This window comes from Lissotriton vulgaris, chromosome 11 (genome assembly GCF_964263255.1).
Source record: "Lissotriton vulgaris chromosome 11, aLisVul1.2, whole genome shotgun sequence".
Lineage (NCBI taxonomy): Eukaryota > Metazoa > Chordata > Amphibia > Caudata > Salamandridae > Lissotriton > Lissotriton vulgaris.
The window spans coordinates 383,100,286-383,125,478 of NC_141699.1; the positions used below are offsets into that span (position 1 = coordinate 383,100,286).

Below are 25,193 nucleotides of genomic sequence, written 5' to 3' on the forward strand. Positions count from 1 at the left end.
ACATAGACATTACTCACAGCTAGCTAAAGCAGGTGTATTATCTCCTTGAGATTTCTTATTGTTATTTATCCTGTGATCGGATGGTTAAACAAACTGTAGGCTCTGGTGTTATCACAAGGGCAGTGCTCTGCATCAGGCAGAAATTACTTCTCTCTCTGCTGCAAGTACATTCATCTCTTGAGCTGTACTGCTGACAGATTGCGCCCTATAGAGTGATCATGGTTGAAGAACTTAGAAAGGCGAGAAAATAGTTTTGAGGGTTCATGTACTAAAGGCATGAGAATATGTGGAAAGTAACCGATTGGTGAAAGGAAGGAAGATCTGCCCCTCTCAGAGCTGAACTATAAGAGGCTGAGAATCAGCACTTCTGCATCTGACAATGTGTGACAGATCAACAAGAAAACAGAACTGTGACTAAATAATTCAAAGAGAATATGGAGTGAAGAGGCTTGAGCCTCGGTATCCGAAACCACCACGGTCAGATCGACTCAGACAGCAAGAGAAGGACCCTGTCCTGTGGGTCAGAAGAGAGGAGAATGGCTGGACCAATGGCAGCTCTCCTCTTCTTGCCGCTGATGCTACACACATCCACAGGTAAAAGAAGGGAAGCATCACTGCTTGTTCAGACTGACTGTGGGGAAAGGTGGGGCTTAATAGAAATACGTGTTCGTGAATATTGGGACATATTCCTGTCAGTTAAATGTTCTCATAGCACAAGTTACTACCATTGTGATACTGGCTTTACCTGTGGTGAGATGTTCTTATCAGGGGAACGTTTGTTTAAGAAGTTGTATATCTTTGTTTCTGGGTGAAACTTAAATTATGCCAGCGTAATTCATGTAGTTTTGAGCATTTCATGTTATGCTTCTGTCGCGAAATTCCCAAAAGTACACCATGACGGCAGTCACATATTGATTCCTCTTGTTGCAGCACAAGGTTTAGCATGTAGCATGGGTACAACCACAACTCTTCTCTGAGTGCTATGTTTTAGTGCAAAATGTATCCTCATGTTGAGGACACATTTCGTGCTAAAATGCGGCACTTCATCGATTTTAAATTCATTTAATTACAAGTCATTTTCCTGCAATTTTACACAAGTGGTTACGTGAATTTTGCACACTCCTAGCTTTGGGTAGAACTGGGTCAGAGGCCGGGGTCACATGCAGATCTCTGTGAGTATGTTGATAGTATGGCACCTTCAGGAATGTTTGAAGTTACAACTCAAACATTTACAACGCATGCTTTTACAACACAGTTTTTACATCGCAACATCCATTACAACGCATGATTTTACATCAAAAAAAACCAACACAACGCATTTTAGAAACAACATTTACAACGCATCAATTACATCGCATTATACCATTACAACGCATACCCTTACAACCCATACCATTACATTGCATTTAAGGTAAGTGTTAGATAGTGTTACTATTCCCACTCCAGTGAGTGCAACAGTAGGGTAAGTGTAGGATAGTGTAGGGGTAAAAATTACTTTTCCCACTCCAGTGAGTACAACAGTAGGGTAAATGGTGGCTAGTGTAAGGGTAAAAACTATGCATTGTAAGGGTATGTGTTTTAATGGTATGCGTTGTAGTGACATGCGCTGTAATGACATGCGTTGTAGTGACATGCGATGTAAAGGGTGTTGTAATGACTGCGTTTTAAAGGTTGTTTCCCCACCTTCATTGGTGAGTGCACACCCTTGTTAGGCTGCTATGACCAGTGACCCATTGCCTGATCCATGGAGTGGACAACTTTCTGTTATCACTTTGGATGTTTATCTAAATTGCTTTTTTTATATAATTCAGCCGGATATTTGGCGTATTGAGTGTGATGCCCGCGTCACTCTGTGTTTGACTTCTATTCTCTTTACCGCCATTTGAGTAAATCTTAACAACTCTTACTGCCAGCTTTTGAGATTTAAGTTTACACACTAAATATCTCTGTCATATGGGTGTACTGAAATAGTATTAGACCCTTAAATGCAAATGTTAACAGTATACATAACGGATACTACTCAGTAGCCATATACTGCTTAAGGACCCACAGAAAAGGTCTCAAAATCTACTTCTGCCTTTTACCTATTAAATTAAAATATTTGTTGTAAGGGCCAGAAACAAATATCTTGTCAGGACCCCAAACACATGGAGCAGTTCACTGGGGTGGGCAGGCATCACTGCTAGAAGTGGTCCAAGGAGTATATTTTAGCCATGGACCGAGGAACATTGCCATCTAATCTTGGGTTTACCAGTTTATCTAAATATTCTGGAAATCAAATAAACACTGAATTATAAACCTAGGCAAGGTCTACTGACATATCTCCGAAAAGGGTGGATCCTGGACGTTATTATAACAAACCAGGAGACATGATTTTTAAGCCTGGCCTTTCCATTTGATGAAATTGTGTGCGCTTGTCCAATCACCTTTTGAACTTATTCCTCAACTACCATATTTTGTTAAGATTGAGATATTTTATATCCATTCTAAAAGCAGTGAGTAAAAAAGAAATGTCACTGTATATTACTTCGGAGTAGGCAGCCTCCAGTCTCATGGTTTTGAGTCAAAATGTAATACGATGTTAAAGTTATAGGGGCAGATTTACAAGGCCCTTGCGCCACTTTTGCGTCATTTTTAACATGGGAAAAGTGACGCAATAGTGGTGCAAGAGCCTTGTAAATCAGCCCCATAGTCTTTGGAGCCAGTAGTACTGCGTTGCCATCTCAGATCTTGAACTTTTCCAAGCCATTTGATCTTGGGCAAATCTCATACTCTCTGCCTCTTCCCATTACCTTAACTTTCCTTTAGTATTGAGGCTTCTGTGAGGCGAAGTAACATAGCAGACTCAAGGTACCACCACTAGGTGGCGACAAATACCAAGGAAAGATCTAAAACAACTGTATTTTTCCTCTTGTAAGGGTAGCATTTCAGGGGCAAACTTTTGTCCGTAGCTTCTAGCATATTTGCACTGTTCCTACTTCCCACACTTCTCTAAATACAGGCATACAGTTTTGCAAACGAGTTTAGCTGAGCTCTGGTTTTCCGGTTTACAAATTGTTGTAGTTATGTTTGACCAAAAAACATCACCACCGAAATCCAGCCCCCAATACAGCTGGCCATTTGTTCATCTACAACCAGTGTAGTCATTCCTGCTGCAGCATATACGTAGGTCTGCGATTCAGGGCGTCTATTAACTTTACAAGCATTTCTCCCAGAACACTAAGGGGCACATGCATCAAAGGTTTTTGCGATCGCTAATGGTGCCATTCGCAAAACTCGGTCGTTTGCGATCGCAAATTGGCCTTTGGAGATGCATGAAAGTGTTTCCTATGCGCAATTTAAGAATTTGCAATTATTTGCGAATTCCTAAATTGCGATTGTATTTAAGGAATCGCAATTTGTGCTTCCTTAAATGCAATGCTAGAAGCACTTTCAAATAGCAAATTACAGAAAAAATCAAACTTGTCTGTAATTTGCAAAAACTTTGAAAAATTCACTAAAATGCATTTTTTTAAGTTTTAGGTTATAAACACACACATGCCCTTGGGGCATGTGTGTGCACAACATGAGTGCACATCACAATTTCAGGGGTGCAACAGGTTGTCATTTTGACACCCTTGCACCCTTGAAATCGCATGAGCAATTTGTGAGTACCTACTGGTACTCGCAAATTGCGCATGCAATCTCCCATTCATTCCTATGGGCCTAGAAGGCATTCCTTAATTGCGACTCGCAATTTACGAGTCGCAATTAAGGAATGTTTAGGAATCGCTATTTTCATAGTAATTCCTACATGCATAGGCTTTTGCGATTCCTTAATTGCGATTCCTTAATAATCGCAATTAAGGAATTGCAAAAGCCTTAAATCCTCAACTAATCACCTTGTCATCTCTGTGGGTAAGTGTGATGTGCTGCTCATCTGCATTCGTCCATTCAAGAAAATCGCCCTTCCAAGCTTGGATCTACGGCGCCCTAGGCACCTTCCGTCAGATGGTAATTCCTCATTGCACCAGAATAACTCAAGCGTCAGCATCAGGGCTGGCATTTTCTGTATGCTACTCTGCATGAGTGCTCCCAGCATGGAAAGTTTCACCGTTCTCATCCAGGTAACCCCAACTACATAAGAAAGTATAGGGAAAACTTCGCTCAAAAGTCCACGAGCCGTGTGTGTGCAGGAGCATGTCATATACAAAAAGTCCACCGAAGACTGGCCACACTGGCCGCACTTGGATAGAGTTGTGGGATATAATTTAGTCGGATTCATAGGGGTTTTATAGGTTTGATGCAGAAAGTTAAACAGAATAAGCTTGAAATGGACGTTGTGCTGCACTTGCAAGCATACTCTCCACCACGCTGCATCTGGCAACTTATCCAGGCAATCTGCATGTCACCAATCCAGGTGCCAGACTGGCAGTAGCGTTTCGGGTTAAGGTGGACCCGGACATCGCACCAGACAGACGTGATATCTAGGACACAGCTCCTTCAAGCAGCGGATACAGTAGTTATACAGTAAAACCATTGTGTATCAAATTCCTGTATGTACTACTCTCACTTGTAACTTCAATCCAAAAGTGTCCAGATTGCTCACTCCTCTCTTGCCTGCGATATCTTCCTCTTCCTATAACTATCCTTTATTCTTCACCTTCTCTGTTCTGTGGTTAAAGCACAGGATTGTGCTCTCTAAATGTTTTTTTATGCATTATACAATTCCACTATTACTATGTAAATAAAATCCATGTCCGGCTAGACTTGGATAAAAATATAAGCAGCTCATCACAGCTTGTCTTATTATCTTCATTGTATATTTTTGAAAGTGCTCTGGACCATTGTCCTTCCGAAACTGACTTAAATCCTTGGTCCAGAAGCCACATATAGGGTCCCCCTTGTTTTTCTTAGAGACTGGCAGTAGCGGGCATCGAGCGGTTCCCTGTGATGTTGGAAGGGTGAGGGCTGGTTTTACAGCAGTGGGGGGCAGTTTTTCAGTCACGCTGCAACATCGGCCACCCAGTAACAAAAGCAGCGGTGCTTCATGCTTGTGCACCCTTCCCCAAGGGGCTGGTTTAACAAAACTGCCAGGACTGCTTTGAGTTCCCAGTCCGGCCCTGTCCTTGGCACATGTTGTATCCCCCCTTCATCTACGAGCAGGGCCACCAGCAGGTGTGTAGTGAGTCGCCTGAAGCCTTCTAACCCCACCAGCTGTGTCATCACGGCATGATCCTGCGGCTCCTCCAGGAATGAGGTCCAGAGGCCTCACTGTATAAGACAGCCGACTATATGAAGGAATTGTCCCGCGCTGTCCCCAAACCACTCTTGACCCTGCTCAAAGCAGAGGAACCGCTTGTTAACATAGTGATGTCATGTACCTTGTTCATGTAACCTCCTTCCAATCAACTCAAAGAAATGAAAACTTTACTTTAAAGACTACAGAGAGAATGCTGCATTAATGTAATGTACCCATTAACAACATAAAGTACATAAACCAGAGACATCCGATTCACATAACAGTCTGTCCCTTAAATGCTCATCTTCTTCTGGCTGCTGTCAGTTTGTAAATCTATCTGGTGCATTGGGTACTAGGAGATAATTTGTGAGGGGGCCCTGAAATTTCGACTTCCCAGGGGCCTTCACAGGGTTTAATCTGGCACTGAACATCTGATTAGGATGCTCTTCACAGGATCATAGCCATCACCCTATGTGACACGCAGCTGCCGGTTGCAGTAAGTATGCGAGGGAGTTCCGAATATGCCCATCATGAGTATGACCAGTAGGGTATGAGGGTCATGTGTGCCCAACAGCAGAACGTTTTCCTAAGTCGGGTCCTGATCGAGCCATTGTGCCACATATTGCAGTTGTGTAGCCGCATAGTATAAGAGGAGATCTGGTATCCCAAGGCCCCCGTCCTTCCAAGGAAGCTTCAGTGTGTCCATTTTTACCCGGCTCCGTCTGCTCACCCACACCAATGTCCCCAGCATCTTATCTGACTGCGCTAATGTGGAAGGTAGGGCCCGGCACATTACGTTCCGTAGTAAGTATAGGCAGAGTGGCAAGAACACCATTTTAGCCACAGAGATTTGTCCTATCATGGAAAGCAGAGAGTTTTCCAGAAATCAACAGACCAAGTCAGTTCCCCCAGAATCCTTGCATTTCAAGGTCATAATGGGTCGCAAGGCATTCCATAATCCAGATCCCGTGGTAGTGGAAGGTGTCTCACTCTCCCTTGCAGGCTTGCTTTCACTCAGCTTTATAGAGGCAGGGGAAGGCTCATAGTTGAGCTTGCGAGTTGTAGTTGAGTGCTGGGCTTGCGCAGCACCGTCTATACCACGTAGCATCTCTGGCGCTTGTTCCATTAACAGAGGGGGGCTGCTTGTTCAGTTCTGAAAAACATTGGTTGTGGTCCTTGTATGAGAGGTGGTCTCAAACTTCCAGTCTTGAATCCTACAAGGCAGAAATGGTGTAGTGGCTGTAAATGTAGACCCCCAAGGATTCTCTCACACATGGTCCGCATTGCACTGCAGTTTGCATTCACACACTCTTCATTAGTAGTTCGCCAAGATGGCATGATTAGTCCCTTCACATTCCACAGCTCCATAGTTCACTCTATGTCACCATCTCGGTGGAGCTGGGCAGGCGTGTTAGTGAGTGCTAGCTAGTCTCGGCATTGTCCAAATATGCCAACATTTTGAAGCCGGTAAGGGGCTGATTTCGAAAAAGAAATGGGAAGATTGATTTTTCCCATTGACTTAAATTGAAGCAGAGGAGATTTTAGGTGGGAGACACCTAAAATTGAGCCATTTTTGGCCTAACAAATTCTGAGTTTCCAGCCTGAAATGAGTCTTTTGTCATGTATGAGTCTCTGTACAGCAAGACTCTTCACTGCAGCATTGGGGTGTGCAGATGTCGTGGATTAGCAGGACTATCCCTGCATCCAAACACTTTCTGCAAAAATAAATACATGTCCCTGTCTTAAGAGAGGGTCCGGTGAGCACCCGCTTTTATCACAGTACTGTGAAGGGTCACATTCATACAGCCCTCTGTGCAACAGGGCTGCGTAGCCACAGTCATGCAGCACAAAATTATTTATTGAGGGCTGAATGAGCCTCTTCAAGTGATATGTTTGTATGCATAAACCTCTGTTGAAGAATATATATATATATATATATTACCTACTGGCGGTCGCCAGTAGGTATATATAGTTAGGATTTTTTCCCTATGGGATTTTTGAAAATTCTATGTCTAATAACTTTGGCGTTTGTGGACGGAATCGGCTGAAATTTTCAGGAAAATGGCACATTTTGTTTCTGAGCAACCCCTGAAAATTTGGGGGGGTTCGGCAAGGGGGGGCCGAGAAAAAAGGGGGGTCCCAAAACGCGTTTTTCCCATGTTAATTTCCATAGGGCGGTTGGCCTCACTTTTAGCCCGAACGGCTGAATGGATTTCCACGAAACTTGGCAAAATTGTAGGGACTGTTAGCCCGATGTGCCTTTGCTAGGTCTCAATATATGTGCTTCAGTGGATTTTGAGAAATTAACGTTCAAAAAAAGATATATATCTGTAACAGCGCTCCGGGCTGCGCTCCGGTTCGCGTACTTTTCGCGTAACAGAACTTTGCGATGCGAATCTGATTGGCTCTTCTGTGTCTGTCAACATTCTAAACAGTCCGGAGCGGCCGCCATCTTGTCTCTCGGTAGGATCGAGAGACAAGAGGAGGCCAAAACAAAGGGGGAAATTACCATAAGGGGGCATAGTAGATGCTCGTTGACCCCCTAGGTTTTATGTGGAGGTTTTAAAAGGGCCCAGCAGGGCAAAAAAATTTTTTTTTTTTTTTTTTGCGTGGTGAGCGCCTAGTCCGCGAACCGGAAAGCGTTCTGGGCAGCGTACTATAAGGAAAAAAGAATGATAGACTTTTCAAATACTGTATGTTAATTGTTTGTTGTTTTTGTTGATTATTTTTTTTTCTTTATTTTTTAAGCATTTTTTTTTATTTTGATTGTGTTTCATAATTTATCAAATATTCTAACATTTCATTGTCAGAAATTTCATCTTTGTCATTGAATATATTTTGAAGTCTATGAGGGTGTAAAATGTCCTCATTTTTAAGCAGGTTATCCACTGCTTCCACACATTGAAGTAGTTCCTGGTCCCTACTTTCATCCATAAATTCATCAATGTTTCCTTGGCTGCTCTCTTCCAGGACAATTTTAAATTGAACTTGCTGCTCGCCTTCCATTTTGCCTGAAATTTGGATTAAAAAAATATATATTACTAGAGATAGGGCACTGTTGGGATTAATTTTAGATAGGCAGTTTTTATCAGTGAATTCATCTTTTGGCAGTGTTTAGTATCAGAGTGGAAGTAGGACTATAAAAAAGTGTATGTGATTTAACCAAGAGAAGCCTAACTCCATCCATAACTATAACAGAGAAGTCTATCTAAATCTATAACTACTACAGAGGGATAGTATATAACTATCAGAAAAAGTTTACCATATTAAGTTATAGTGCACAATATACTTCAGTTTTAAAAATAACAACTTACCTTCACAAACAAGTTGAAGTGTTTGGTAACTATTCAAATGTAATGTACAACACGAAGTAGCAGTCAAAATGGCTGTGTTTTCTTCTCTTCCTTTATATATATTCAGGTATATAACCAATCAAATGTCGGGTAATAAAAGTAGAAAATGAAAGTAACATTTTCATTGGTTGTCAATTCCAACACTTCAGATGTGTCAGGGGTGTGGAATTTTTAAAATAATCTACTGGGCCAAGGGACAAAATGCCACTGAGATCTACATGTCCTGTAAAATCTACTTGTCCCACCTACTCCCGTCCCTACATCAATTGTAAGGGCTGACAGAGAACATTTAATATATTTTTGATTTATTAATCAATAAACAATTATACGCTTTGCAATAATGCTAAAGTAAAACTTGACAAGTGATATTATCCCTTTTATAACCCTTGTAATCTTTAGGCCTATTGGGTCACTATTAATGCAAATTGGCCTCCAGAATGCAACGGGCTGTTAAATGAGAGGCCAGGACTGGAGCTTAGACTCGCTGGTGGTACCGATAGCCATATGGTAACCTTATTCCAGCGGCAATCAGCTGCCAGGGTTTGCCAAGGTGGCGAGCCGCCTCTAGGCTGGGTGAATGTTAAACCTCACACCCATAGAGTGAGATGGGAAGGGTGTGTGAGAAATGCCACTGAGGTGTCACTGTTTGAGCTGGAGCCCGTCTTTTGAAAGACTGTGGCAGTTCTTATGTCGGGGTGTCCTCCCTACAGCCTGGCTTTGGACTAGTGTGCCAAGGCCCAACAATAGCGCCACTGTGCCACCGGAAGTGGAGCGGGCTAGCAGGCAGAAGCTTGTAACACGTGGGGTTAGGGAGAGGGCCTGTTTACTTCAACCCACTCAGCCAACCACTTCTTGCTTGTAATGAGCATCACTACGGTAGGCCCTTCCCAGTGCTTAATTTGTGATAGGATAAGTGCAGGGGCCCAAGGTGCTGTTCAGAAGCCGGTGCCGGGCGTTATCGCAAGTCGGTGTGCCAAAGGCTAATACCAAGGGTGCCAGGTTTTGAATCCACATCACGCCCGCCCCCTTTCGTTCACCACTGTCACTCTGGGTCCCCATTATTTCACTCTTCCAGGGTCCTTTCCAACAGTTTTTACTGTTCACTGTTTTCTTCATCTTTGTCTTTTTATGTTTTATCCTCACTTGCTGTGTGTGAAAGTCTGAGGAGGAAAAATAAGAACAATCCCCAAAAATGGGTGCGGTGGGGGCCACTTACCACCAGTGTTGAATTGGGATCACAGTTAGGCCCGGGCAGTCCTGAAAAATGTCCCACATTCCAAAATCATTAATATACTTTTGTAGTTTTATATAGGGTGAACTCGCATCTACCCCCATCCACCACCCCCGTCCTTTCCATGAGGGGAGAGGGACACAAATAACCCAAGGAGCTCAGCTCCCACGCCAGCTCTAAACAGCCGCCAACCACCCTAACTTTCCAGAACTCCTCCAAACCTGTGTCCTCTGCAAAGCGAGTTCTAATGGCTTCCTATCAGCAGCGCCTTGAGGCCTCTGTCGCACATGGAGGGAGCTAGGAGGCAGGGACACCTCGTGCTGTGACAGAAGGAGAATCTATTGTTCATCTTCTGCCTCTGACAATTAGCTGCCTGGGGGTGGGTCAGCCTCAGTATGTTTGTAAACCCTGTAATAACAGCCGTTTAAGGTGTGCACTTGCAGTAGAGACCATGATTGCCCTGGCTGATTGGACTGCTTAGTCCACCCTAAAACGACCCACCAACTGGCATCTGTAACAGGCCCATCGGCCCATTTCCAATTTCCCGTGTTGCCAATCTGAGCCAGCCTGTAACCCCGCCTCAAATTAAGCACTGACGCTTGCTTCCTTGGAATAATGGGAAGGAACTTTAATTCGTGAAAAAAGACATCTGCTCCTTGGCAGGAATGAAATAGAAGTACCAGGACTAGAGCTCACGAGAGATGGGGCACCAGAGGACAGAGGGGCAAATAGTATTGAATAACCTTTCCTAATAATATGGTGGGCAGAGTCAGCCTAATAATACGCGACTGCCCTTACTCCAAGCTGCCAAGTAGCTCGTGTCAATTGTGACCAGATGTCACTTCAACACGACATTTCTATTCATGGGTTTTACTTTTATTTATTCTAGTTAACAGGTGTGTAAGTCCAATTAAAATTGTACTACAGCTCCTAGAATGCACAGATATTTTAAGTCAAAACCTAGAACTGGAAAAATTGTGTCATGGTGTGGAGTCATCTGGTCACCTTACCTATGCCCTGTGATGCATTTTAGTCCGTTCTATGCTGGGTTTAACCACTGAGGTGTGTGCAGCCTTTGGTGCCCATTTGTAAGCTTTGTATTTTGCCTCCACTGACTGGCTTGCAGTAATTAGCCCCCTGGGGATGCCGCTGTGTTGCTAATCACCACTGCTGTGCGTGATGTCAGTGTTACTGCTTTCCAGGTCTTTAGGTCACGGGGTGACAGGTCACTACCGACAGCTTCTCTTATCTTCCATTATGGAGGAGAGGGGTGGTGGAGAAGGGGGGTGACGAGGCAGGACTGGAATCCTCTTAGTTAAACAGTGGGGGCAGGGGAAGGACAAGTGCAGATACGGCGAGAAAGATAACACTCGCACCCACATACAGTTATTTATTTAATGCATATTTATGAAGCGCGGACTTTACCCGAAGGTGTCAGAGCGCTGTACAATAGAAACAGAACCAGTTACGTTACATGAGAGAACTGTTATAGGAATGGAACAAACGAAAGTAGAAAGCCAAAGAATTAAAACGACGCAGGCAACATAAAAGTCTCTTAATGGTGTAACTATACCTTAATTCAAGAACGGCTCTGAAAAGCACTGCTGACGTGACGCAGAGGCAGGACATCCCGCTGCTGAGGAAATGTTACACTAAGGTGCTGGACACGGGCTGGCGATGCTTGTAGTCTGCACACCAGCACTCACAGACAGTGATGCAGAGCGCACACACACTGCCGGTCTCCTCAGCTGCTCTTCTTAAGTGCTGCAGTCACTCGCCATGACACTGGGAGAAACACTGCACAAAGACCTGCTCAAAGGCACAGTCTCATCACCAGCCTTCCTTTCGTCAAGTTTGTTGCAGCACGCCTGGCGCAAAAGGGGCGTTTGAATCTGCTCTGCGCCAACCAATTAAAAGGTGCAGTCAGCACGGCTACGGCCTAGTCCAATAGCAGCGATTAGGTAAATATGCGCCCACCCTTCCTGCAGCCACAAGGACGCATCACGCAACGCTTTCCATCGCAGCAGGCAGTACATTTCTATTAATTTTAGAGAAAGTTGGTTACTAGAAAATACACCTTCTTTGAGGTCACTATGGCAGCTCTTATTTTCAATATAGGCAGCGAAATGTAAGGTTTCACGGCGGCGGCCGGCTACAAGCTACCACTCCGAGTGACTCCCCCAGCCAATCACTGGCTAGGCTCGAGCCCAGTCATGGGCTGCTAGCCAATCAGAGGCCTCTGACGGGTGTCTGGCTCCTTACCAGCCTTTCTGATTGGCTGTGGGTACTCTGGGCCTGTATTACTTACGTGATTTAATGTCTACTTGTCCATCGGACGAAGGAGACAATAAATCTTCTTGCCCGTCACAAAAAACAACATGGCTCGGGCGTCGGGCGATATGATTCCCCCACCCCTGTGTGTTTTGTGAAGTAATTTACCTCACGGTATTTAGAGAGGTCTACAGGCTTAATGGCTAGATGGTTTTTTAATCAAATTTGTGAAAATGAAAGGGATTGTTATGTAGTATGAGCTAATCTATATTTGGTGAGAGTGTCTCCAGTCGTTTTTCTGTGAATTACTTTCCCACTTTTTTATTGGACCGCTTACCGGGAAGCGGTCGGGTCCGCGAACCAGCAGCGTAACGGGAGTCCACCATTTTGTGTTTCGGTCGAATCAAGATACAAGATGGAGGGCAAATAATGTTCAGAATGGGTAGAAGGGGGCACGGTAGATGTATCTTGACCCCCTAGGTTTTCTGAGGGTGGCTGAGGAGGACCATATGTGCGGGGAAAAAACATTTTTTTGAGAAATTTTGCGCGGTTAGCTTCCAGTTCGCGTACCGGGTAGCGCTCTTTGTTTACTCCCTATAGCTGTCTTTCTTGTAACATAACTGTCTGCTTCCTTCCCTTATACTTACTGTTCTTTTTAAAAAAAAAAATTTTGGGGTCGCTCCCGGTTCGCGTACCGGAAAGCGGACTAGGAGCGAACTAAAAGAAATAGAGGTTGGCAGAGTTTTAAAAATTCTACCAATTTTTTTATAATGGGGAGGTAGTTCTGAAAAGAACTTTTTTTTTTTGTTTTTGTTGTTTTAAATTTTTTTTTTTTTCTGAACATTTTTTTTATTTTTTTGTATTTTCTGAACATTTTGATTTTTTTTTGTTTTTTTGGGGGGATGGGGGAAACAAAAATGATTCATTGAAAAGGGCTCAACAGAAGCAACGAAAAAAAGAAGAATTTATTTTTTGGGGCGTTTAGGGCAAACATGATTAGTAATAGCTTTCATAATTAGAGTAATGCTACTTTCTCTGTAGCAAATTATTTGGTTACAGCGCACGCACACTTGCTTCACTTCCCCAAAGTTCATTTGAATGTTTGGGACCATCTCCCTCGCCTCTGGTCCCGACACTTCTTGAACCACCGACCTTCTTGCCATCACAGGGGGATTTTGTTGTTCATCACGAAGCTGGGCAGCACTATACTTGTTTGGGTGCCACCTACTCATATGCCTATGCATAGTATAATTTCCGAAGCTGTATTTCTTATCTGTCCCCCATGACAGTCTTTCATCGCATATACGGCAAAACACATATCTTGCATTCACTTTTTTTTGCCCTTCAGGAAATGTAAAAAATTGCCAGATGTAGTTTTCTTTTCGATTGTACCTCCTGGGCTCCTCTGGCAAAAACTCTGGCTCTTCCTGCTCATCCTCCTCTTCCTGATCTTCCTCTTCTTGTATGATTACGTTAGCAGGTGGTCCTTTCTTCCCATGAGGAGGTGGAGGTGGTGGTGGGGTTGCACCAGCTGAAGCAACTACTGAAGCCATTGCTCAACTATGAAACAGGGTCTTTCTCTCACCAAGATGAAAGTCAGAGTGAGGAAAGAAGGAGGGGTTTTCATCATTTGGGAAAAGCAAAAGTTCTAAACCAATGAAAAGTGTTAATTTTAGATCACATGACCTAGTATTACATCATTAGGAAACCAAAAGTGAAATGAACCAATGAAAAGTGTTATTACCGAGTCACATGACCTGCTGTGTTTACGTTTCGCGCTTTGCTCCGCTTTCCGGTCCGCTAACTTGGCTCGTCAAATGACGTATTACGCGACAACGCAAAACGTCATTCTAACGTAACAGTTACGCTAAAGGAACGTTTACCGGTTCGCGGACCGAGTCGCGGCTTTAAATTGAGCTAACGGGAAGCTGACCGGTTCGCGGACTGGGAGCGAAACAAAAAAAAATAAAAATAAAAAATAGTATAAAAAACATGTAAAATATATTTTAAGATTTAAAGAAGAATACAGATATTAGCTTTTAAAAAACCATTGAAATTCACTTAAATACCATAGGTTATAGACCATATATAGTTAGGAATTAGCATTTACAAAACCTTATTTTACTCACACAAAACCATTGAAATTCCATATATAGTTAGTTGCACTAACTATATATCGCGCACCTGCAATCCACTGCTGATGATGTCACATATTACATCATTCATGACATGGTCAGTGACATCACTGATGACATCACTGATGACAACTCAAATGACATCACTGACAACATCACTGATAATATCATTCATGTGATAATACGATGAACCTCTTCAGACTCTAATATAACCTTAGATACAATCAGTGTAAACAGACACTCACAGATTGTCACTCATCCATGGAGTTACTCATACATCTAGTCAGTCATGCAAAGAATCAATCACACCTCCATTTCCTCAACTATACAGTTATACACACCTTACTAATTCAAACATATTCTAACACATATTTACTCTCCTATACGATCCCTGATACAAGTTCACAATGATCCATACAGCCACTCACACATTCATTGGCTCTTATGCATGGTTATATATGTCAACTCTCACATGTACTGTGTTTTACATATGTACTTACTTTGACATGTTTCATTGAGATATCCATTCACTCACCAATACACTCATGCACACAGTCAACCGCCCATGCAGCTGTTTCCACATGCACTTTTGAACCCATACATCTAGTGAATCAACTGCTCACACATCTATGCACAGAGTCACACACCTCCCAGCCACCCACACACACACTCAGTCTCCCATACAAATACTTGGGCAACCAATCAATAACCCATATAGTTACTCATATAGCTACTGATCAACACATGCAGCAGTTCACAGAACAACAGACATAATGATGCACAAATTAAGACAGTTTAGTCACTAACCCATGCACTCAGTGAGACACATTTAATCACTCACTCATACAGTCAGTCATGCACCTACTAAATCCTTCATCCAGACACTTATACATCCACTCATTCTTCAATATGTAAGACATATTTTAACTTTACAGAAACATACAGTCACTGGGTGTTGTCATCAGTGATGTCATCAGTGATGTCACTGACCATGTCATGAATGATGTAATATGTGACATCATCAGCAGTGGATTGCGGGTGCGCGATATATAGTTAGTGCAACTAACTATATATGGAATTTCAATGGTTTTGTGTGAGTAAAATAAGGTTTTGTAAATGCGAATTCCTAACTATAAATGGTCTATAACCTATGTTTTTTTCAGTGAATATATATATATATATATATATATATATATATATATATATATAGGTAAGAAGGTTTAAATCAAGGTGTCACCCTATTCCTGTTTGCGAAGGCATCTGACGAAAACACAGTTCGAAATGCATTATGCCGCTCTATTCTGCAAATAAAAGATCTTCCTGACCTATCTCCGTTTGTGTCCTTCTGATATCTCGAAGACGAGTTGCCGTTTTGATGTATTATTAGCACGGAAGCCAGTCACGTACAGAGGGACACGCTCAGAAGAGTCCGAGGGATGCCTGGCAGTTTTGGGTTTCCCAACGAAGTTGGGTCTAACGTTGGACCGCCCCACAGATAAGTCCAGTATGCGGTTTCTGCCAGGAAGCAGCCCGGATTTGACGGGGGAACACAGACACTGAACTGTTTGTTCCGTGACCCTTTTTGGAGAAAGAATCGTGGGCAGAGCGTCAGGGGACCCAAGGAAGACCGAATTTCAACACAAGGACAATATGCAGGGAAAACCACTCACCTCGAAAATGGCACGACCAGCAAAAATCACTTAAAGCCTCATAGAAGACAGTTTCCAATCCGATGGCTTCTGGAAGTGGTAGTCTGCTACACCTGACTACGCAATAGAGACTACACGGTCTCAATGGGGGCCAGCTGAACTCCAATGACATGAGAGGAGCTAAGAGGGTTTAAATCAAGGTGTCACCCTATTCCTGTTTGCGAAGGCATCTGACGAAGACACAGTTCGAAATGCATTATGCCGCTATATTCTGCAAATAAAAGATCTTCCTGACCTATCCCCGTTTGTGTCCTTCTGCTATCTCGAAGATGAGTTGCCGTTTTGATTTATGTGTATGTGTATATATATATATATATATATATATATATATATATATATATATATATATATATATATATACAGACAACTCCTTCCCAACGAAAGAAGCAGAGGCCAAGTAGGGAATTTCAGGAACCGCTTTATTGAAATTGCAACTCATGTTCGGTGAATGCATTTCGGCATGGTAGCCTTCGTCAGCGCCTAGAGTTCATGAGCGGGGTGTGGGCGAGAGATGATTATGAACAATGTCCTGCCGCACACCGATAGGATTGCGTCTGACTCCACCTCCCAGATAGTCAATCAATCACACCTGTGGACTCGAGGACGCTGCAGGCACTGCAGATCCCAGAATGCAGTTCTTCTGTAAGGTGAGTGATGCGGGGGGAATTAAATGCTTGGCACGGATTTCAGGGCTGTTCGCTGTCGCTTGCACAGTTGTCTGGCAAAAGTCTTCTAAAGCGATGTTCCCTCAAGTCCCACGGACCGCAAAACCCCGGAGTGCAGGAAAGATAATGTCGCGGGCTCGTCAGGAAATCCAGCTTGCCCAGCGTTGGAGCATTGATGCTCCAACTCCGCTACTATTGCTTCCAACTCCGATGGTGAGCCTGGTGATTTCAGTATCCTGAAGAGCAATTGTGCCGAAGCACTTGCCAGTGAGTCCCAGGCCAACTTGGATGCGGAGGCCTCTGTGGCGCGATACTGGCATTTGCGCATGAAATGCAGACAACTCCTTCCCAACGAAAGAAGCCGAGGCCAAGTAGGGGATTTCAGGAACCGCTTTATTGAAATTGCAACTCATGTTCGGCGGATGCATTTCGGCATGGTAGCCTTCGTCAGCGCCTAGAGTTGATGAGCGGGGTGTGGGCGAGAGTTGATTATGAACAATGTCCTGCCGCACACCGATAGGGTTGCGTCTGACTCCACCTCTCAGATAGTCAATCAATCACACCTGTGGACTCGAGGACGCTGCAGGCACTGCAGATCCCAGAATGCAGTTCTTCTGTAAGGTGAGTGATGCGGGGGGAATTAGATGCTTGGCACGGATTTCAGGGCTGTTCGCTGTCGCTTGCACAGTTGTCCCGCAAAAGACTTCTAAAGCGATGTTCCCTCAAGTCCCCTGGACCGCAAAACCCCGGAGTGCAGGAAAGATAATGTTGAGGGCTCGTCAGGAAATCCAGCTTGCCCAGCGTTGGAGCATGGATGCTCCAACTCCGCTACTATTGCTTCCAACTCCGATGGTGAGCCTGGTGATTTCAGTATCCTGAAGAGCAATTGTGCCAAAGCAGTTGCCAGTGAGTCCCAGGCCAACTTGGATGCGGAGGCCTCTGTGGCGCGATACTGGCATTCGCGCATGAAATGCAGACAACTCCTTCCCAACGAAAGAAGCAGAGGCCAAGTAGGGGATTTCAGGAACCGCTTTATTGAAATTGCAACTCATGTTCGGCGGATGCATTTTGGCATGGTAGCCTTCGTCAGCACCTAGAGTTAATGAGCGGGGTGTGGGCGAGAGATGATTATGAACAATGTCCTGCCGCACACCGATAGGGTTGCGTCTGACTCCACCTCCCAGATAGTCAATCCATCACACCTGTGGACTCGAGGACGCTGCAGGCACTGCAGATTCCAGAATGCAGTTCTTCTGTAAGGTGAGTGATGCGGGGGGAATTAGATGCTTGGCACGGATTTCAGGGCTGTTCGCTGTCGCTTGCACAGTTGTCCCGCAAAATACTTCTAAAGCGATGTTCCCTCAAGTCCCCTGGACCGCAAAACCCCGGAGTGCAGGAAAGATAATGTCGGGGGCTCGTCAGGAAATCCAGCTTGCCCAGCGTTGAAGCTTGGATGCTCCAACTCCGCTACTATTGCTTCCAACTCCGATGGTGAGCCTGGTGATTTCAGTATCCTGAAGAGCAATTGTGCCGAAGCAGTTGCCAGTGAGTCCCAGGCCAACTTGGATGCGGAGGCCTCTGTGGCACGATACTGGCATTCGCGCATGAAATGCAGACAACTCCTTTCCAACGAAAGAAGCAGAGGCCAAGTAGGGAATTTCAGGAACCGCTTTATTGAAATAGCAACTCATGTTCGGTGGATGCATTTCGGCATGGTAGCCTTCGTCAGCGCCTAGTCAAGTCAAGTCAAGTCAAAGAATTTATGTAGCGCACTACATACCCAGAGGGTCTCAAGGCGCTTAGGGAGGGGAAGAGGATTACTTGTCAAATATCCAAGTTTTAAGTTGCTTTCTGAATGCTAGGTGGTTCTGGGTAAGGCGAAGGTAAGTGGGGAGTGAGTTCCATGTTTTAGCAGCCAGGTATGAGAAGGAACTGCCTCCCATGGTTGTCTTGTTGATGCGAGGTACAGTGGCAAGGGCTTGGTTGGAAGAACGTAGTTGGCGGGAGGGGGTGTAGAAGGACAGTCGTGAGTTGAGGCATTCTGGTCCGATGTCGTAGAGTGATTTGTGTGCATGGGTTAGCAGTCGGAAAGTGATCCTCTTATTGACGGGTAGCCAGTGGAGGTCTTTCAGGTGGCCAGAGATGTGTTCGTTACGCGGGATGTCTAATATGATCCTGGCTGAGGCGTTTTGGATTCGTTGGAGTTTCTTCTGGAGTTTAGCGGTAGTACCTGCGTAAAGGGTGTTTCCGTAGTCCAGTCGGCTCGTGACCAGAGCATGGGTGACTGTTTTTCTGGTTTCGGTGGGGATCCAGCGAAATGTTTTTTTGAGCATGCGAAGAATGTTGAAGCAGGATGAGGATACGGCGCTGACTTGTCTGTTCATTGAAAGTGAAGAGTCCAGGATAATGCCTAGGTTCCGTGCGTGGTCTGTCGGGATGGGTGCTTTTCCAAGGGCTTCCGGCCACCAAGAGTCGTCCCATGCAGAGGGGGATGTACCTAAGATGAGGACTTCAGTTATATCTGAGTTTAGTTTCAGACGGCTGTGTTTCATCCATTCGGCAACTTCTTTCATTCCTTCGTGTAGGTTAGTTTTGGCGGTGTTGGGGTCATTGGTGAGAGAGAGGATCAGTTGAGTGTCATCCGCGTAAGAGATGATGTTGAGGTTGTGTTGGCGTGCGATGGCCGTGAGGGGGCTCATGTATACGTTGAAGAGGGTGGGACTGAGTGAGGATCCTTGTGGTACGCCACAGATGACTTCAGAGGCCTCTGACTTGAATGGTGGAAGGCGGACTCTCTGGGTTCTTCCGGTGAGGAACGAGGTGATCCATTCAAGTGCTTTTCCTTGTATTCCGATGTTTCTGAGGCGTTGTAAAAGGGTGCTGTGGCAGACTGTGTCGAAGGCTGCGGAGAGGTCGAGGAGGATGAGGGCAACTGTGTCTCCATTGTCCAGTAGAGTTCGAATGTCGTCTGTTGCTGCGATGAGGGCGGTCTCAGTGCTGTGTTTTGCTCGGAAGCCAGATTGTGAGGAGTCGAGGGATTTGTTGGCTTCGAGGAAAGCGGCGAGCTGGTTGTTGACAGCTTTCTCGATGACTTTGGCCGGGAAAGGAAGGAGTGATATGGGGCGGTAATTTTTGAGTTCGGTGGGGTCCGCTGTGGGTTTTTTCAGAAGGGCGGTGAGTTCAGCGTGTTTCCAGCTTTCTGGGAAGGTGGCGGAGTTGAAGGAGCAGTTGATGACGTCTCTGAGGTGCGGTGCTATGACGGAGTCTGCTTTGTTGAAGATGTGGTGAGGACATGGGTCAGTGGGGGATCCTGAGTGGATGGAGTTCATCAGGCGGATGGTGTCCTCAGTGGAGATAGGGTTCCAGTTGTTAAGGGTGTTCAAGGGGGGAGAATGTTCATCATATGGTTGGGTGGGTTGGTCTCCGGGTAGGTTGTCGAAGCTGTTGTGGATGTCTGCAATTTTGTTGTGGAAGAATGAGGCTAGGGAGTCGCAGAAGGCTTGAGAGGGGGTGATGTCGTTGGAGTTGGCCGAGGGATTGGTAAATTCCTTGACGATGTTGAAAAGTTCCTTGCTGTTGTGGGCGTTGTTGTCTAGTCGATCCTTGAATGCTGTTTTCTTGGCCTTTCGGATTAGTTGGTGGTGTATGCGGGTGGCGTTTTTGAAGGCGTCCTTGGTGCTGGTGGTTGGGTCTTTTTTCCAGGCCTTTTCAAGGGAGCGGCAGAGTTTCTTGGAATTCTTAAGATCATCGTTGAACCATGAGGCCTTCTTGCTGCCAGGTTTGCTTTGACGTTTTTTCAGTGGTGCTAAGGTGTCTGCGGTGTTGGATAACCATAGGGTGAAGTTGGCGGCGGCTTGGTCTGGGTTAGAGGAGTGGGCTGGGGTGTTTAGAAGGAGCGATGAGGAGATCTGGTCGATGGTGATTTTATTCCAGTTTCTTTGCAGAGTTGGTTGGAGGTGGTTGATGGGTTTCGGCTTGTTGTAGTTGAAGTGAACGCAGCTGTGGTCAGTCCAGAGGAGATCCGTAGTGTGGCTGAAGGAGACATGATTGCTGGAGGTGAAGATAGGGTCGAGTGTGTGACCTGCGATGTGGGTGGGGGAAGTGACCAGTTGTTTAAGTCCGAGGTTGGCGAGGTTGTCCAAGAGGGCGGTGGTGTTGCGGTCGTTGTTCTTTTCAAGGTGAAAATTGAGGTCTCCCAGAAGGATGTAATCTTTGGAGGGGAGCGCGTGTGGAGAGATGAAGTCCGTGATGTCTTCACTGAATTTTGCGCGGGGTCCTGGTGGTCTGTAGAGGAGGGTGCCTCTGAGTGTGGTCTTGGGGTCGATGTGGATCTGGAAGTGAAGGTGTTCAGAGTTGGCGAGGTTGACGTCAGAGCTGGTAGAGATGCGGATTGATTTTTTATGGACGATAGCGATTCCTCCTCCTGTGTGGCCGGTACGGTCCTTGCGTGTGATCTTATAATCTTCAGGGATGGCAATGGTGATGTCTGGGGCGGAGGAAGCGTTCATCCAAGTTTCTGTTAGGAAGGCGACGTCTGGAGAGATGGTGTCTAGTAGATTCCATAGGTCAATGGCATGTCTGTGGACCGATCGGGTGTTGAGAAGGATGCATTGTAGGTGATTGGGGTCGGGAATCAGTGGTGTGGTCGTAGCGGGGATGTTGTTGGTGCCGAAGAATTTGCAGGAGTGGCAAGAGAAAGGTCCATGAGTGTGTCCAGGAGCGGCTTGGACGCAGTTGGGGGCGCGACCGGGGTTAAGGGCTAGGAGGGTGGCGGCATCGTAGGTAATGCGGGAGGGCTGGGGAGCGCGAGGGGCAGGGGGTCTGGCGCTGGGCGCGGGCCAGGCGCGGACGGGCGTAGACGGGCTTACCTTTGGCGCACCTTCGGCGTGGCCGAAGCGCGTGGACGCTGCGCGTGGGCACATCTGTCATTTAAGCACCTTGAGGGGGGAGGGGCGTGGGAGGGGCAGCAGGGAGGCGGGAGCGTTGCGAGGAGGAAGGGCTCAGGGAGACAACAACAAACAAGATGGAGGAGGTAAAAAGTCGAGTGAGGCTGGGGCACTGAGAAAGTTCACAAGCGCTTTTAAACACAGGTAGTTTCTATGTTAATAGATAGAGCGCAGCTCCGTTCCGTCGCGCTGATTGTATGGCAAAAACGATACTATGTTGCTAAATACCTGAAACGCTGTAGCGTTATCAGTGGCACAGAGTAAGCAGACTGAAGAGGAAATCACAGGCGCTATAATAAATGCACAGTCACAAGCGCTAATGCAAATGCGCAATTCAATTACAAGCACACAGAAGGTCAGAGGTTGTAGCGTTATCAGTGGCACAGAGTAAGCAGACTGAAGAGGAAATCACAAGCGCTATAATAAATGCACAGTCACAAGCGCTAATGCAAATGCGCAATTCAATTACAAGCACACAGAAGGTCAGAGGTTGTAGCGTTATCAGTGGCACAGAGTAAGCAGACTGAAGAGGAAATCACAAGCGCTATAATAAATGCACAGTCACAAGCGCTAATGCAAATGCGCAATTCAATTACAAGCACACAGATGGTCAGAGGTTAATGGAGGGAGTAACGATACCACTGGAGCCAGGGAGCGTGGGAGCGACCGTGTCTGACGAAGTCAGGGCGGCGCCTAGAGTTCATGAGCGGGGTGTGGGCGAGAGATGATTATGAACAATGTCCTGCTGCACACCGATAGGGTTGCGTCTGACTCCACCTCCCAGATAGTCAATCAATCACACCTGTGGACTCGAGGACGCTGCAGGCACATATATATACACATACATACAAACGAAGGTTGCCCTCTGTGGAAAGGCCGCACTCGGGGAGCTCTAGAACCTCCTTCGTGAGGACAGCCGTTGAGCCAGCCTCCCCCTCCAAACAAGCGCCAAACATGTTTCGGACAGCAAAGTCCTTGATCACTGGCAAATGAGGGACAGACAACAGCCAGTAGTGGGACAAGCCTCTTTATTTGAATAAAGTCCCGCCCTAGTGGGCGTTGAGGTCTCACCTAATGGGCGTGTGCAATGTTGCACGCCGGTTAATGTAGTCCCGCTAAAAATATCAATCCAAGTGGGTGCTGCTGGACGCCCCTCATTAAAAACAATGTTCACCCCAGTGGGTTTGATGAAGGTTAAAAACATGGCTCTTCCGCCTGTAACAGAGCAATTCACAGTTGGGCACTCCTAGGCCCAGCCGGGTCTCCATATGCGACAACCCTGGATCCGCTGTATCAGCGGCGGGGCCTTTCCGCGACTGAGCCGGCTGCTAAACATATACAAACGAATGTTACCCTCTGTGGAAAGGCCGCACCCAGGGAGTTAGAACCTCCTTCGTGAGGACAGCCGTTGAGCCAGGATCCCCCTCCAAACAAGCGCCAAACATGTTTCGGACAGCAAAGTCCTTGATCACTGGCAAATGAGGGACGGACAACAGCCAGTAGTGGGACAAGCCTCTTCATTTGAATGAAGTCCCGCCCCAGTGGGGGTTGAGGTCTCGCCTGGTGGGCGTGTGCAAAGTTGCACGCTGGTTAATTTAGTCCCGCTAAAAATATCAATCCAAGTGGGTGCTGCTGGACGCCCCTCATTAAAAACAATGTTCACCCCAGTGGGTTTGATGAAGGTTAAAAACATGGCTCTTCCGCCTGTAACAGAGTCACTCACAGTTGGGTACTCCTCGGCCCAGTCGGGTCTCCATATGCGAAAACCCTGGATCCGCTGTATCAGTGGCGGGGCCTTTCCGTGACCGAGCCGGCCGCTAAACATATACAAACTAAGGTTGCCCTCTGTGGAAAGGCCGCACCCGGGGAGCTAGAACTTCCTTCGTAAGGACAGCCGTTGAGCCAGACTCCCCCTCCAAACAAGCGCCAAACATGTTTCGGAGAGCAAAGTCCTTGATCACTGCCAAATGAGGGATGGACAACAGCCAGTAGTGGGACAAGCCTCTTTATTTGAATGAAGTCCCGCCCTAGTGGGCGTTGAGGTCTCGCCTGGTGGGCATGTGCAATGTGGCACGCTAGTTAATGTAGTCCCGCTAAAAATATCCATCTAAGTGGGTGCTGCTGAACGCCCCTCATTAAAAAAAAATGTTCACCCCAGTGGGTTTGAGGAAGGTTAAAAACATGGCCCTTCCGCCTGTAACAGAGTCACTCACAGTTGGGTACCCAGGATTCTGGGGAATGTAGGCGAAGGTTTCCGAGGCTCCGCGCAGTGGAAAAACAAACCTGTTCTACCGCGCGCTCGAACTGAGACCTGTAACAGTACATCCTTCCCCTAGCGAGAGCGCGTAAGGGGACCTGGTTTCTGGGGATATTTTCTGTGAAACGAGGTCACCAACCTGTTCGCATGAACATCAGACGCTGGTTCCTAAGAATCCTCTTCCGAACTGTACCCTTTCCAGGCCACCAAGTACCAGAGCCTGCAGCCTTGGATCTTAGAATCCAAGATGCCCTTCACCTCATATTCCGGAATGTCATTAACCAAGAGAGGTGGAGGATGCCTGGTGAGAGGCAAGTATGCTGGTTTCAGCAGGGAAACATGAAAGACATGGTGAATACGGAGATGAGATGGCAACAACAACTTCATAGCCAATGGACTGATACATTTCTTAATCTGAAATGGGCTGATGTACCGAGGACGCAGTGTTTCTTGAATTGTATGTTGCGGGTTGACAGGCATACCTTATCTCCTTCTTGATACAATGGACCAGGTCTTCTGTGTTTTTCAGAGGTGGCCCTGTATTTGCCTTTAGCGACATTCAGGTGGTGTTGCGTATTGACCAGAGTATCTCGGATATGTGCCACCCTTCTTGACACTTCAGGTAAATTGTTTTCTTCGGTTGGATTGATAAATGGAAGGAACCTTGGATGTTGTCCATAGGTGCAATAGAAAGGGGAAACATGTGTGGAGCTATGTGTGGCGTTATTGTAGGTGATTTCTGCCAGCCATAGGTATTCCACCCATTCTTCAGTGCATTTGTCCACATAGCAACGCAAATACTGCTTGAGAGTCTGGTTGAGGCGTTCTGTTTGCCCATCTGTTTGCGGATGGTAACTCGTGGATAGAGCCATGGTTAGATGAAGCGAAGAGCACCATACCTTCCAAAACTGAGCTGTGAATTGCGAACCTCTATCAGACCCAATGATTCTAGGCAGTCCATGCAGACAAACAACATGTTTCATCAATAGGTGAGCTAATTGACCTGTGGTAGGGATAGTCTTGCAAGCCACAAAGTGCCCCATCTTTGTCAAGTTGTCGACCACAACCAGGATGACCGTACATCCTTTATCCACTGGTAACCCCACAATGAAATCCAAAGATATGTTTTCCCAGGGTCTTGTGGGAGTCTGAAGAAGCTGCAACAGCCCTTGAGGGTCGTTAATGGTTAGATTTCATTCTGGCACAAGTTTCGCAACTCTGAATCCATGTCCTAACGTCTACTCGAATAGATGGCCACCATACCTGTCTGTTGAACAGATCTATGATCTTTTCAACTCCATGTCCCGCACTGGGTGATTCATGACACTAAAGGAATACTTGTTTCCTAAGTATACCTGTAGGAATCAACAAACGGCCTTGATTAATAGGAAACCCATTTTTTACT

General features: G+C 45.9%; 1 protein-coding gene across 2 annotated transcripts in view; it reads left to right on the forward strand.

Annotated features, from left to right (window-relative positions):
- The first annotated feature begins 371 nt into the window (after positions 1 to 371).
- LOC147679827 (prosaposin-like) overlaps positions 372 to 25,193 on the forward strand; it is a 158,326-nt gene continuing 133,504 nt past the window's right edge. For both annotated transcript variants that reach the window (XM_086943383.1, XM_086943384.1), the window contains exon 1: positions 372 to 594. In XM_086943383.1, coding sequence (XP_086799509.1) covers positions 537 to 594 — 58 coding nt within the window. In that variant the 5' untranslated portion in view covers positions 372 to 536. The remainder of the gene's footprint in view (positions 595 to 25,193) is intronic.